Source organism: Haemorhous mexicanus, chromosome 1 (genome assembly GCF_027477595.1).
Source record: "Haemorhous mexicanus isolate bHaeMex1 chromosome 1, bHaeMex1.pri, whole genome shotgun sequence".
In the NCBI taxonomy this organism is placed as follows: Eukaryota; Metazoa; Chordata; class Aves; order Passeriformes; family Fringillidae; genus Haemorhous; species Haemorhous mexicanus.
This window is the reverse complement of record NC_082341.1, coordinates 152,539,038-152,553,636: the sequence shown is the minus strand read 5'-3', so window position 1 is coordinate 152,553,636 and position 14,599 is coordinate 152,539,038. Positions and strand designations below refer to the sequence as shown.

Below are 14,599 nucleotides of genomic sequence, written 5' to 3'. Positions count from 1 at the left end.
CCCTGAGTAAAGAATTTCTTCCTAATATCTGACTGAAATATATTCTGTTCAAGTTTGAAGCCATTCCTCCTTGTCCTGACCCTTTGCAGGGACTGAGGACAGGACTCAGTCACCCAACAGTGTGGAGTTTTTGTGGAGGCACTAAAAATGTTTTATTTATGCTTAAAATAACATGGCTTCATTTAATATGTTGGTCTCAGTATCACTCAGAATGGTAAAATTAGGAGGTGTGGGACATTGGGATGGGGAAGTGGAGACATATCTGTGTTTGCTGCTGAAGAAATTGTGTGGGACTGTGCATCTTGCAGTGTATTTTATAACATATTTGATTTCCTATGTTTTGATCAGGACACCCCTCCTCAAAATGCACGAGCTATTATGAGTAACATCCAGCTTCACAGTGTGGGAGCAAGAGCCTTCATATTTTTGGTTTTGCTTGCTTATAAAGTCACTGTTTGGCAATTCCTCCCTGCTTACAAAGGCTTAGAGAAAGCTCTGAGGAGAAATGGATAATGTTTGCCTGTCTAATGATTTAAATATTGATATGTGGCTTAAAAACAGGAAAAAAAACTGGGTTTTATTACGTTTCCTGTATGGAGGTTGCTTATTTTAATTGGAAAATAGGCATTCTTGTGAAACTGAAATAAGGATGTCCTTGGGTTTTTCTGACCACTCAAGGTGAAGCTGTTCTTTCTTTATATAGTGTTTGTGATATTTGTCTCTGTTATTTACCTCCTCTGGAGCTGTTAACATTTTGCCTGAAACTCTCACTGAAAATATTTTTAGGAAAAGTATTATTTTTTAAAAAATAATAAACTTAAAAATTGTGGGCACTAATATTTCTCTGTAATTTGTAATTCAATCTACCAGTTTGAACCTTTAACATTTTCACTGCCTAATGTGTTCATTACCATGAATATCCCTGAGGTGTTGGGGGGATCTGAGGTGCTCTACATCTCTGTCCTCTGCCATTAATCCAACTGAGCACCTTGAGGTACAAACCTTTGCAATGCTCTCATGTGCACAGCTGAACCAACAACAGGACATTCAGAAGTCTCTTGTGTCTTTTGACTAGACAATTCTCCAAAGTCTTTGGGAAGAATCTATCTGATTCCATGATGATTTATACCAGAACTCCTTTATGCCATTGGATTATGAAGGCCAGACTTTTTGGCATTAGGTGCCAAATAATCTGCAATAAATCATTTATTATTAACTGTTCATTGTGATTCTTTTTATTAAGAACTAAAACATGCCTGGTCACCTAAAGAATATGAATTACACTTTTGGCTGCAATCCTCAATAGTGCAGAACTTGCTAGTCTCTGGATACCCTTTATATCTTTATACCTTCAGTCTCAGAGTTTGACCTTAGTCTGAGTGTTCCCTAGGTTTTTATGAATTTTCTATGCATTTTTTTTTTTGACCAGTTCAGTTTGGTGGGTACACAGGAAGACAGCTACTTGTGACCACTACAACATCTCTGCCATCCAAATTAATCTATCAAAATTTAGGGGATGAATAGGGAAAGGTTTAAATTAGAAGAAGACCTAGTTCTTTTATGTCCTTGCTCCTAGTCTATTTGGCAAAGGACATAATGAATTTTGGAACTAACCTTACTATGAATTCACCAGTAGTGACTGGGTCGTAGTCACCAGTATCTTCATTTGCTTTTGATATCCAAAGCAGAATTGACTGGGCAATGAGGAAATAAATGTCTGCCCAGCATCCTCCAGGAGCTGAACGTCTCTAAGTCTGCTGAGAGTTTTGACTGCATGGCCATCATTGCCCAGAAAGGTTTTGGATGCTGGAAGTGTTCAGGGACAGGTTGGATGGAGCTCTGAGGAACCTGGTCTAGAGGAAGGTGTCCCTGCCCATGTCAGGGGGTGAATGAGATGGGCTTTAAGGTCCTTTACAAAACCATTCCATGATTGTATGATTCCAATTTATGAAAGTGTCACCCTAGGCACCTCTGCATAATCTCCCCTGCTTTAGGTGGCTTGATCAGAAGCACCAGGAAAGCCATTGGAAATCAGTTTCCTACTGGAAATATTTAGGGCTGTGTGGGATGTTTCTGAACATGAGACAAAATGAGGGAAGGCTGACATTCCCAGAGTGTGGCAGGAGGTACCCAGGATGATATTCCCTGGAGGAACTGCAGGCTGTGGAAGCATCTGCACTGGAGCAGGGAATGTGTGAAGAGGAGGGAGCAGCTCAGAGGTGCTTCTATGGACTGACACTAACTCCCATCCCCATCCCCTGAGCTGCTTGGGAGGAGTCTAAAAGACTGAAGCCAAGCCTAGGAAAAGGGAGTGGGCTGGAGAGAGGTTTTATTTTAATGTCTGGGTTTGTTTCTTACTACCCAATTGTGAATGAATTAAATTAATTTCCCAGGAGTTGGATCAATTTTGCCAGTTCAATTACTGGTGAGCAATCTCCCTGTCTTTATCCCATCCTATTTTTCAGCCTGTTTTCTCCTGCTGTTCTGTGGATGAGGGGGAGGGTGAGCTCATGTGTTTGGCAATTTGTCTGTTAGCCAAGGATAACCCACCACAATTCTGAGCAGCAAAAATCTAAAAAGAAGTGGCCAAGCAGTTATAAAATATTATTCTTTGGAGCTGATCTAGTAAAATGGGCAAATGGTAAATCTTAAATATCTGCATATGGAGGAGTGTCCTGTTACACTAATGTGTAATATCACTTTAATACCATGTGCTGGTATTTGGAAGTTATTAGACTTTATGAGTAGTCCACACAGAGTATTTTTGTCAGTAAAAAAATTGTATTGGATAAAACCATAATGAAAATTCAAAGGGTCTTAAGGCATAAGCCTTGTCCTTGCTTTAGGAAAAATCAGGATCAATACCATCATTTAAAATTTTCTGCATAGTGCAAGAACAGCATAATGGAGAGAAGGATCAGGTAGCTTTGATTGCTGTTATGTTTAACTGGATACTGTGTGTATTTAGAATATGAACTGCTTTTATTTTCTTTTCTGAAAACTAGCATGTAAACAGAGAGTTTCCATGCCCAAGCTCTTGACTGAAACAGATACCTAGAAATGTCAAAGGTTGTGCTGGAATTAGATCCCAGATGGGAAGAAGCTGCCAGCTGAAGCAAGTAGAGTAACATGGGCTTTCAGCTGTGAAGGACATGGAACATTTGTCTCTGGAGTGGTGCTTCTTTAGTTTAGTTTAGTTTAGTTTTGTTTTGTTTTCTCCCCATCAAACTCTTTTCTTCAGCTTTTAACCCCAGAAAGACAGATTTAGGTCATTCACTACTACACACTTTGAAAAGATTTTATTGGTAAGTGTAGCCTGAGATGTTCATACAAGAGTTTACAGATAACTTGGTGTTTTCATAAAGTTACAGAAAGGTGTAGGTTGGAAAAGACTTGCATTTAGAGGCTGGGACAGAAATCAGGCCAAAACTATCTGTAAATACCAGTGGGTTAAAGGACTTTATTATAAAAAGACCAAAGGAGGGAAAACCCAGAGAAAGGGAGACTTTGGTAACACCAACATGGTGCTAAAGTGGGTTGGTGGGAGGTCTGCAAAGAGGTGGAGATATCCTGAGCCACAATATCCTGGATTGTGTACTGTACTGAACACTGCCTCATACTCCTCATCCATGGAAGTGGTGATGGAGGAAGACTAGGATGAGTTTTCCCTGCTGTTTAGACTGAGCTCATGTTTTGGGGACTGAAACAGGCTCCCCAGGGAACTGGTCCCAGCACCTGCCAGAGTTCAAGAAGTGTTTGGACAATTCTCTCAGACACATGGAGGGATTTTTGGGGTGTCCTGTGCAGGGTCAGAAGTTGGTCTTGATGATCCTTGTGGGCCTCTTCCAATTCAGGGTATTCTATGATTCCATGTAACTTAGACCAGTGAAATTGCTGCTGTTTTCTTTTTCTGTCTTCCTTCACCTAATGCAGGGATGCCCTATGGGATAGAAAACAACCAGAATACAGCTGGTTTAGATGTGATTGACAGAATCACAGAATGGCAGGGACCCCAGTGGGCCATCTGATCCAACCTCCCTGCTCATGCAGGGTCATCCCAGAGCACAGGGCACAGGATTGTGTCCAGACAGTTCTGGAATATCTCCAGTGAGGGAGACTCCACACCTTCTCTGGACCAGTGATTAATGCTAACATTTTCTTGATAAGGTACACTCACCATGGAACAGCAGAGTTACAATTATTATGCATAATATATGCAATAATGTTCCTAGATGTGAGATTATCACTTTTGTTGTCTTTCCACCAAAGTTTGTTGTTTCTTTGGTTGTTTTTTTCTGGTTTTGTTTCATTTTGTATTAAATTTTTGTCACTCCTTGTCTGATATCGGGGTATTTTATCATAGAAATTTCTCCATGTCTCCTTTTCCTAGAGGAGGCCAAGTGCTTTTCACAATCTTTCTTCATTAATCACACATCAGGCCATTGTGTCCACTCTGCCTGGTGTAAAATAGAAAGGGCCAGATTAAACCCACTTTAATTAAAGCTAAAATGCAGAAAAGATCCTGAACATGCCTGTTCTTTTGAGCCCTTTTGGGTGCAGATGCCCAGGATGTGCTCTCACAGAATTTCAGTTTGGATCAAGAGGTCACTTTTCTAGCAGAGTGTAATTTTTCATCCTTTCTCTCCAGGTATTACCAGATAAGAGCTGGACTGAAGATCCCATCCAGGATTCCCCACAGGCTGTTTGCTACCATTGCAGGACAGACAGGTAAGCAGGTCCCAGAGGAATGTGACATGACTGCAGGTGGGGTAGGATGGAGAAGGAGACTGTGTGGGGAACAGGTGAGCCTGGGCTGAGATCCAAACCTGGTTTTCCCTAATGATCAGTATTGTTCACCTCTTTTTGGGTAAGGATTTGTGTCTGGTATTGGGCTTGTCAGAAAAGCAGAGGAATTTCTCACCATCTGATCTGAAACCAAGTCTCTTCTAAGTGGTTCCTTGCTGACAATTTTCCAGTTTAATATTAATTTATGTCTTTAAGGTTCTCTCATTTTTTTTTAATAAATAAAAAAAGTCTTGTTCAATTTGGAAGTCTTGTTCAATTAAAATGCAAAATTATTAGACAGGCTTTATAAAACACAAATTAATTTACCAACAGCTGAGAAAATCACCTAAAAAAAAAATAAAAAGAAATCCCAAACTCAAAAGCTGTATAACGAAATTTTCTTGGAAAATCAATGAATATGTAGATAATTTAGTCTAGGTTTAGAAAAACATCTTGTGAAAAATTCTCAAGGAGAAAAGTATTATTTTACAACATAATTTGCCCTTAGCATATCCAGAATCCCCTGAAGTTCCTTAGATTTCTGGAAAAGTCCTCAAATTACAGCGGTTTCTGGCATAAGTAATCTTAAACTAATGAAATAACCTCCTGTGAAGACAGTTAGAACTTTACTTTCTTGGGGCAAAAAAACACTCAATAACAAACAACAAAAAAGCCAAACTACTCCTGTTCAGAATAAACTATGTTTTGTATTTACTTTTTTAAAAAAAATAGTATTTACTTCTCCCTCATACATCTTCAGCACTGAGAAAATACTGAAGATTCTTTCACTTCTTCTGGAAACAACTCAATTAGACACGTGGGCAGGGGAGAGGCGAGGCTGGCAGTGCAGTTCCAGGATTAGCACTTGACTTTCATGGTGCTGATGCAATCCAGACTGGGCTCTAATAGCTTTATAGGGCTAACATCAAGACAAGGGATATTTAAGCCATTAAGGATTTAAACAGTTTCTCCTTGGCTATCTTTGCAAGTACTTCCTAATTGATTTCATAGATCTGCAAGAGAGCATTATTTAATGGGACTGAACTTAAAGGTACACAGGCCATAATGTGGGTTTTTTTTCATGCCACTGATCTCTCTCAGTATGTGGATACCTGGGATAGGGCTAATTAAATTGCTGGGCATGTTTCAATAAGACACTCCTACTAAAATAGCATTACAACAAAACAAGGGTGATATAAAATTGTGAATAAACTCCTACCTCACCAGCAAGAATGACTATAAAATAAGTGGAATTCATGAGTTCAGTTTAAAGGAAGTATTTTTAATCTTTCCCTTATCGGGTTCGTAGGATCTGTGAAAACTGAGAATTTATTTTGGAAATGATTATGTAAATTCATAAAGTAAAATCTGTGAATTTATGCTGTAATAAAATATATAAATATGTAAGTATACAAAATAAATAGGAGGCAGTATTTATCTTCCAGTGCACATGGCTTTTTATTTTATTAAATGTACAGGATTTATGATAAAACCTTGGGAACTGACAGCATTAGCAATGTTTGCTTCCCACTAGATGTTTTCAGCAACAGAGGCAAAAACCCTCACAGTTTACAATAATTCAGCAGAAGGAAAGCTGCAGTCTGTGCTAGGCAGTCCCTTGGTGGTGACCAACCAAATGTGAGCAGAAAGAACTCCAGAATTCCATCTGTGACATGGGACTGGCAGGTTGTGCAGGAAGCCTTGGTGACCTACCATGTGGTCCTCAGTTTATCCATATCCTGTGTAACATTTAGGAAGAGAGTGGGCTGTGTGGCTAAGTCAAATCACAGGAGAGCTGTGCTGGAGCCCAGGAGCCCCTGTGGTGTGGTCACTTACACCCTCATCCTGACCATTAGCTTGTGTTGAGTCAGGGTGCATGAGCAGCAGTATGCTGTGAACATAAATATATTTGCAAAAACATTTACATTTCATTCATACTCCTAAGCATTTTTAGCAAGGCGTGTTTCCCTAAAGACAAGACAGGACTGGTGGCTGGGGACTTTTCACAGAATCATGCAATCATAAAATCTGGAAAAGACCTCCAAGATCAAGTCCAACCTTTGGGCTGAACACTGCCTTGCCCACTAAGCCATACAGTGGAGTGACACTTCTGCTTGTTTTCTGAACACCTCCAGGGATAGTGACTCCTCCACTTCCCCAGGGAGCTTGTTCCAATGCTTACCCACTCTTTCAGGGAAGAATTTTTTCCTTATATTCAACATGAAATTCCCCTGACTCCACTTGAGGTAATATCCCTTTGTCCTCTCACAAGTTGTTTGGGAGAAGAGCCTGACCCCCACCTCCTTTCAAGTTGTAGAGAATGAAAAGGTCTCCCCTGAGTCTTCTTTTCTCCAGACCAAACCACTCCAGCTCCCTCATCTGCTCCTCAGAGGACTTATGTTCCAGATTATAGTCCTTATTTTTGAGCAATGAGAAGGAGAGAAGGAGCAAGGCTTGTTGTGCATGAGTTGCTGTCATGCACATTTTATACCCCCACGAAATTCAGCTTCCTGTCTTTTAATAGATACCATGACTGAAGACTGCTTTGGGCTTGTGAAGAAATGATGCTCTGCTCATTCATGTACAGCTCATAACAGCACAAACTCCATTTCCCTCAGCACCCCTCCTACAGGGCTGAGTTAATGCAGACATAGCCTGAATTTAAACCCTGGAAATGCCTTCCTGAGTGCAATTGTGGGGCTTTGGCCTCTGGTGCTCTTCAGCAGCGTGGCTTGTTAATGTCACCATGTGATGGTGGCAGTGGGCTGAGCCTGTGGGACCCAAGCATGAATAACCACAGGAGCAGGAAAGTGAAGATGCCATCTCACAGTTATAATTTGTATAATTAACTCCTTGGCTGAGTTGTCTTATGACCCACTAAGTGTCCAGCATAAGGTTTTAAGCTACTGTATAAATTTTGGGGCAAGGATTCATGAAAATAGTGAACATACAGTCATTCATTGATTTCCAGGCCACAGGCACAAGCTGAAAAACTGCAGGAGCTTATCTTAAAAACATGTATATAAACCATCTTTTTTTGCTCATTCCTCAGAACACTGGGAGAAAGAGCAATGCTCAGAAACAGTCAGGATTAGGTGTTTTATCTTGATGTTCTGCACTGTATGAAAGAGGGGGGAGATGGAGACCAGAACAGTACAGAAGAGGACAAGTTAAAGAACATGGCATGCAGGGGATAAATCTTGGCAGCATTAATGCCAACAGAGACCTAGAGGGTGAATTACAGCATTGAAGATGCCTGATAAACCCAATCTCAGAAAGAAAATAAATTTCCATCTCTTCTGCAGTGTTTTGCAGTACTCTACACACCACTGGAGTGCATTACCATTTTGAAAATGAATTATTCTTTAATTGTGAAAGCTGCAATTGGCTTTTTTGGTAAGTTTTCAACCCAGTTTGTCTCACTCCCATGTACTGCAACCAGCAATACTCACTTGCTTCCAGCTTGCCTACTTGTTTGCCTTACAGGCCAAGGAAAATGTTTTGCTGGGTGAACATTAAGAAAAACTTTTTTTTTGCATGGCATATAACTGAAAAAATGACTCAGGACTTTGATTTGTGTCCTAATGTCCTTCTTTCTCCACCCAGAAGTATCACATTACCAATTCTCAATACTCCAAATAGACAAATATTTTTGAAAACTTGACATGAAAACATAATTACAAGCAATACAAAGTATTTAATAAAAATTATCACTGGCTATGCTAATCTTTATTGGCCTGTAGAAGTCTTCCATCTAATTTTAGTCAATTAAATTGGGTTATTGTTTGAAAGTGCAGAAAGCCAGGGACAGCCAAGAAATTAGATTCTTCCTTAATTTTTTCTCATAAAAGTCAGGGAGATAAGATACAATATTTCTTCCAGACAAGTCAAGAAAAAGCAGCTGTGATTGCCATTACACATTGACTCTTTTTATTGGTGATGTAAAATTGTGTACCCACAATTTTATGCTTTTTCATAAAATGGAATGCCTGACTTTAGGTGACAAGAAGAAGCACAATCTCGATTGTGACATGCAAAGAAAAAAAAAGTAGGAGCATCAGAAAGTCATGGAATTATAGAACCATTTAGGTTAGAAAAGATCTCCTGTGTCCCACCATTACCCTAACACATTAAACTCCACTAACCCATGTCCCTAAAACAAGGGATGTTGCTGTAACCTCTTTCTGAATTATACAAGTTCACATAATCCACACTGAATTCCTTTTCCTATAAATTAAATTATTTAATTAAATCTGTGGTGACCTTTCACCTAAGACATAATTTGAAAGGCTATTTGCATTTCTGATATGCTCCATAATTAACTGTTTGTGCCTGTTTTTAATAAACAAGCAGTGATGTTTGACTGTCTCAGAGCAATTCCCAGTTAAGGAATTCTGCTTTGATTATTAAAGAGAAACCTTTCCTTGTAAATGGCTTCTTAATGCAGTCAAAACAAACAGTTGCAGTTAGTTGCTCATTAGAGCAAGGAGAAACAGCACCATGACTCGTGGAACAGTAGGAAATTGCAGTCATTACTCTCAATAACTTTTTGAAAGGTAATTTCTTCCTCCATTAAGTGAAGGTAAGGTTACTGTTTTTGAAGTATGAAGAAAAGGGGTAGAAATTTATGCTTTAGCAAACAAATGGGTTTATTTTCAAAACTTATTAAAAGTAATCTGAAAATAAATAGCCATTTTCTATATAAAATAAAGCATACCTGATAAATACAAATTATATCCAGAGTGCACTTCAATGTGAGAAAAGGTGTTTTGGGGACCAGTTGTCTTAGGAAACTTCAGCTGTGAGGCCATAAGAGATGAGCCCATGCCTGGAAGCATTCAAGACCAGACTGGATGGGGTCCATGGTCTAATGGAAGCTGTTCTTCACCATAGCAGGGGAGCTGAATTGAGATGATCTTTAAGCTCCCTTCCAACCCAAATCATTCTATAATTCTATGATCAGACATCTTAAGACTTGTTAGTTCACAATCTTATGAGAAGTAATTCCATTATAGTCCAAGAGAAAAGGAGAAAGAAACAGAGAAAAAAAAAAAAAAAAAGAAGAGTATCAAACAATAGATCTTTCTGACTGATGTGATAGTTCTGTGTGCATGTCTCAGTCATCTTCAAGTCAAGGCCTTTCACAAATGCCTCAAAGGATGGAAGCTGAAAACTATTTATGGCAACAAGAATTTCCATTGTAGACCTTCAGATAAGCTGGAAACCCTCAATTCCCCCCTGCAGAAGTGGGGTCATATCACCCAGATGGAAATGGAGTAGGTCCCACAGTGTTGGAGGTGCCGAACAGCATCTCAACCCAAAATCGAGACCGCGAAAGAATTGAGACCTTTCTCAAGTGGAAAAAGCCAAAACCAAGAAAGGTCTGCAAGCACCAACACAGGCCACAAGTCTCTTCCCCTGGACAGTGAGTCTGAAACACAAAACTTCAGCATCAGTGCAGGCCTGGCTGGGACAGAATCCAGCTGTTCATATGTAGAGAGCCAACACAGTATTTCTGGTGCTTGGGGCCAAGGATGAGTTTCACCTTTGGGGTAACATTGGCCATGCAGCAGTTTCACACCTTCCTCTCCAGTGTGAGCTGGCCTTCACAGAGCCCTCTTCTCTTCCAGGTTCACTTACATGTCTTTAATTTCCCCACACAGTGATTCTTGCTGCCTTCACTCTGATGTAAATTTCAGTCTTGGGATTCCTTTAAAATCCATCACTGCTCTAAACATTGGTGAGGCACACCAGTTCAGTAGGCAAATTGCACCCAGACAACAGCTGCCTTGTTTTCTGCAGTGATGAAAAGCTATGTGCTATTGTAATGTCCCATACTTTACTCAGAGATTTTTGCCACCTGAATTAATATTTGGAATAAATATATGGAGTGGCAGCTACAGAGTTATATAAACACAGTGAATGAGTATTTGCTCACACAAGTTTCTGAAGAACAGAATTCTTTTCAGATATGAATTTTCTAACTAAACAAGGCTCTTAAGGAACTAAGTGAGTTTAGAAACAGAAATAAACACTAAAAAAAAAAAAAAAAAGATGCTCTTTGTTTTAACAAAACATTAAGCATTTAAGAAAGAAAACTTTCTGCTGATCCCAAGCAGGTCAGTTATTCCATCACCCCAAATTTCAGCATCACTGAGAAATGAACCTTGGTTTTTATAGAACAAATCAGTGATAAATTCATCTCAAATTTCAGCATCACTGAGAAATGAACCTTGTTTTTTATAGAACAAATCAGTGATAAGAGACTGTACTTATGTTAGGATCCTTCATACAAGGAAATTAATAGGACATTTTGCTTTTTATCATCACTTAATCTATGCATGGGTAGAGAGGTAGCTTTATATAAGTCTCTCCATGAGGCCAACACAAAATGTCAAAAGGCAAGGTTAAGATAAAGAATTCCTCTCAGAAATGTGCAGCTTTAATCAAAAGTCACACTGAGGGAGAAAACACCCTGAACTTTTTGATCAAGCAATTTTGAAATTACGGTGTCTCCTTTAGAAATGTAACATCTCCATTTATTCTAAATATAAATATGCTAAACATAATATTTCAAAATTAAAACAAGTCTCTTCAAACATTTAAATATGAAAATGATTATACATTGCATGAGTTCATGCCTGAAAAATGTTGTCTTTGCACTTTACAAGTAGGCTTATTTTAGCCCTGGAGGGTTTGCATGAGTGTTCCTCTGCCAAAGAATGTGCATTTTCAACCTTCAGCAACTGGGTTTTCAAACTTCCTTAAAGCCAGATTTGCAACTCAGTACATGAGGATAAATGTGTCATGTTCAACCCTGGTTTGTTGATTTCAGAGCCTAAATTTTCAGAAGTCACTACTTAGCAGTATTGGTTCAGTCTTTATTTATTTTTTGTTCAGCCTGGAACATGCCAGTTTCAATAGAAAGGTACTTGAAAATGGGATGTCAAAATGGGAAACTAAATAACAAATCACAGCTTAAAGTCTGCAGTAAGGTCTGATATTTCATGTTCATTGAGTGCCAAAAAGGTGACAAAACTGGACAGCTTGCAACAAATTATGAAAATCTTGACAATCAACTGTTACAAACCTACATATACAATTCTTATCTATATCACAGGAGGAGAAAACCCCACAAAATATACCCAGAACTCTATTAAAAAACCCTGTTTTACTAACAAAGCTCCTTGAAGTCTGTCATCAGAACCAAAGCCAGGGTTTGTCCTGGTGGTTCATGAAGCTGTAAATTCCTGGGAGCTTCAAGTGCCTGGAATGTTGGTGCAGCAGATTTAGGACTTAGATTGAAGAGCAGGTATATTGTCATTCTGGAGATATGACAGATACAACTGAAAGTTTGTCCTGCATCACATGAAGTCAGGGTGAACTTGGAGCAGTATCATATGTAAGTGGCAGCTCTAATACCCTCAGATTTCCTTGAGGAAGGATGTATCAGAGGGACTATGACACACTGAACAGAGGTCTAGGAAACACTAGAAAATTCTGCAGAAGATGTTCCTGTGCTGGATTTATGTTACCTAAGAAATAGGTAAATAGCACAACTGAGTGTTATCCTAGAACCTATTTAGTTTGGAGAAGACCCCTGAGATGACCAAGTCCACCACTAAATCATGTCTCCCAGAGCCACATCCAGATGTTAAATACCTCCCGGGATGATGACTCAACCACTTCCCTGGCCAGCCTCCTCTAGTGCTTGACAGCCTTCTCTGTGAAGAAATTTCTCCTAATATCCAATCTGAACACCCCCACTCCACTTGAAGCTGTTCCCTTTGTGCTATCACTCGTTACCTGGGAGAAAAGAGGAATTCCCACCTCACTACTTCATGCAATTGAGGTCCATGGATAAAGCCTGAACAGATCCCTTTTTGGAGCCTTCCTACCCTCCCTCAGACCAACACTTCTGCCCAGATTGGTGTCATCTGCTCTTTTCTGCTGTCATCTTTCTGTTTTTCTAAAAGCTCATTTTTACTTATTTTAGTTAGTTAAACTCCTACAAGAAAGGGACAGGCATCTTTGCTGAAGGCTGTGAATCACCAATTAAGGGATGACCTTCTATGGATCTAAAATGCAGAGGAGAGTGAGGGATTATATGAAGGAGCATGCAGCATGTCTGGAGCCAGTTGTTAGAATTATTTTCTTACTGGGTTCTCCAGTAAGAAAATAATTTAGCATGATTGAATTCTCATTAATCTCCACCTCTTCATGTCTTACTTTCATATTTAGCAGGTAATTCTGCAATAAAGAATTTGCTACACAACCAAGTTGATAAATATAAAGTGTCAGCATCATCTGAAATGAAAGAGTTTGGGGTCTAATAGTAATTAAAATGTTTGAGTTTCAGGAAGGAACAACTGTATTTTTGTATGGGGACTACAACTATTTTTAAGACTTTATTAAAAAAAAAAATTATGGATGGTGCAATATGTCCCAGTGTCCTGCTTGGGAAATCATAACAGATTACAGATGTTTCAGGGAGTGATGTTTCCTTGAAAATACAGGTGGTCAGGATTTCCTAGTGACTGTGGGATGCAGAACATCTTAAAAAGTAGGATTTAAGTAACCTGAGATCCATAGATGACAGTTAGATGTCAGTTTAAGTAGCAGCTGTTAAGTAAGAAGTCAATGGTCATTCATTGCAACATGTCTGTATATACCCTGACCAGCTAGAGGTAATAATGGTTCTTCCCTGGGGAGGGTGTATTGCATGATTTATAAATTAGCTTTCTAGCAAACCTTATTTCACCAAGCTTTCTATACCAGCAGCAAACAGTTGTCCTGTAATGATATGTTAGGCTATATTGGAAGGGCAGGCAATAAATCATCTGTAGCTTGAGTTATGGCTGCAAGATGGAAGAAGCCTTGGAAACCTGTAGCTAAGGGTAAAAATAATCTTATCTAAGTGCTGAAATCTGTGCTGTGGGTGTCTCTATCTAAGCTAATCAATCAGTCTCCCTTTATAGCCAGAGGAGAGAAACAGGTAATTTGAGGGAGTAATTTAACATATCTATTTTAAGATGAGTTGAATCACACCTATTTCTGCACATTTACTATAAAAGAGGTTGCAGGAACTTTTGCAAAGAGAGACATTTTCATTGTGCTTGCAAAAGCCTTGTCACAAAAAGGCTGTGATTGCAGCTTTGCCTTCATGTATCTATGCAAATCAGGCAAGTTATAATGAAAGATAGGAAAGGTGACATAGTCAACACAGAAAGAAGATGGTGCTCTTGTCTTTCTCAGCAAATAATCAAAGATGGCATCTTGATTCAGGATTTTAAATAATGTTCCCGAAGATTTTTCCAGGATGAAAAAAACAGCAAGGAGAAGACTCCAAAGTGAGAACAACTGTCTTATTCTTTTCTTAGAAATTGTTTCTGGCACTAATAGAAAAAAATAATCAACTCTATCATGGAAAAAAAAAGGAATTAACATTTTCCTTCTGTAGTGGCACGGTAATTTATTAATTGAAAATAAAGTTGTGGAAGTGGTGTAGTGATTTGTTTTTATATCTCACAAGACTAATACTATGACTATACTTTCACCATAAATTTCAAAAATTTACAAAAAAATTATCCTGGGAAATGGAGGCTGGCTGTGAAGTTTGACAAACCAGGAATTTAATTTGAGGTTCAGCATTCTGTGGTATTAACAGATCTCTAGGACATTACTCTGTGGTCAGTATCTCTGAAGCTTAACACTATGTATGAGATGTAACCTTAAATCAGAGAAATTACAGAATTTTCTGTGCCTTCCAGTGTGTATGAGGGCCTTTTAGAAGGACTTGCTTAATTTACTATTC

The 14,599-nt window shown here is 39.0% G+C and overlaps 1 protein-coding gene across 1 annotated transcript in view; it reads left to right on the top strand.

Annotated features, from left to right (window-relative positions):
* The window catches only part of FAM135B (family with sequence similarity 135 member B), a 139,212-nt gene that overhangs the window by 21,321 nt on the left and 103,292 nt on the right, over positions 1 to 14,599 (top strand). The window contains exon 2 of the mRNA XM_059867520.1: positions 4,649 to 4,728. Coding sequence (XP_059723503.1) covers positions 4,649 to 4,728 — 80 coding nt within the window. The remainder of the gene's footprint in view (positions 1 to 4,648; positions 4,729 to 14,599) is intronic.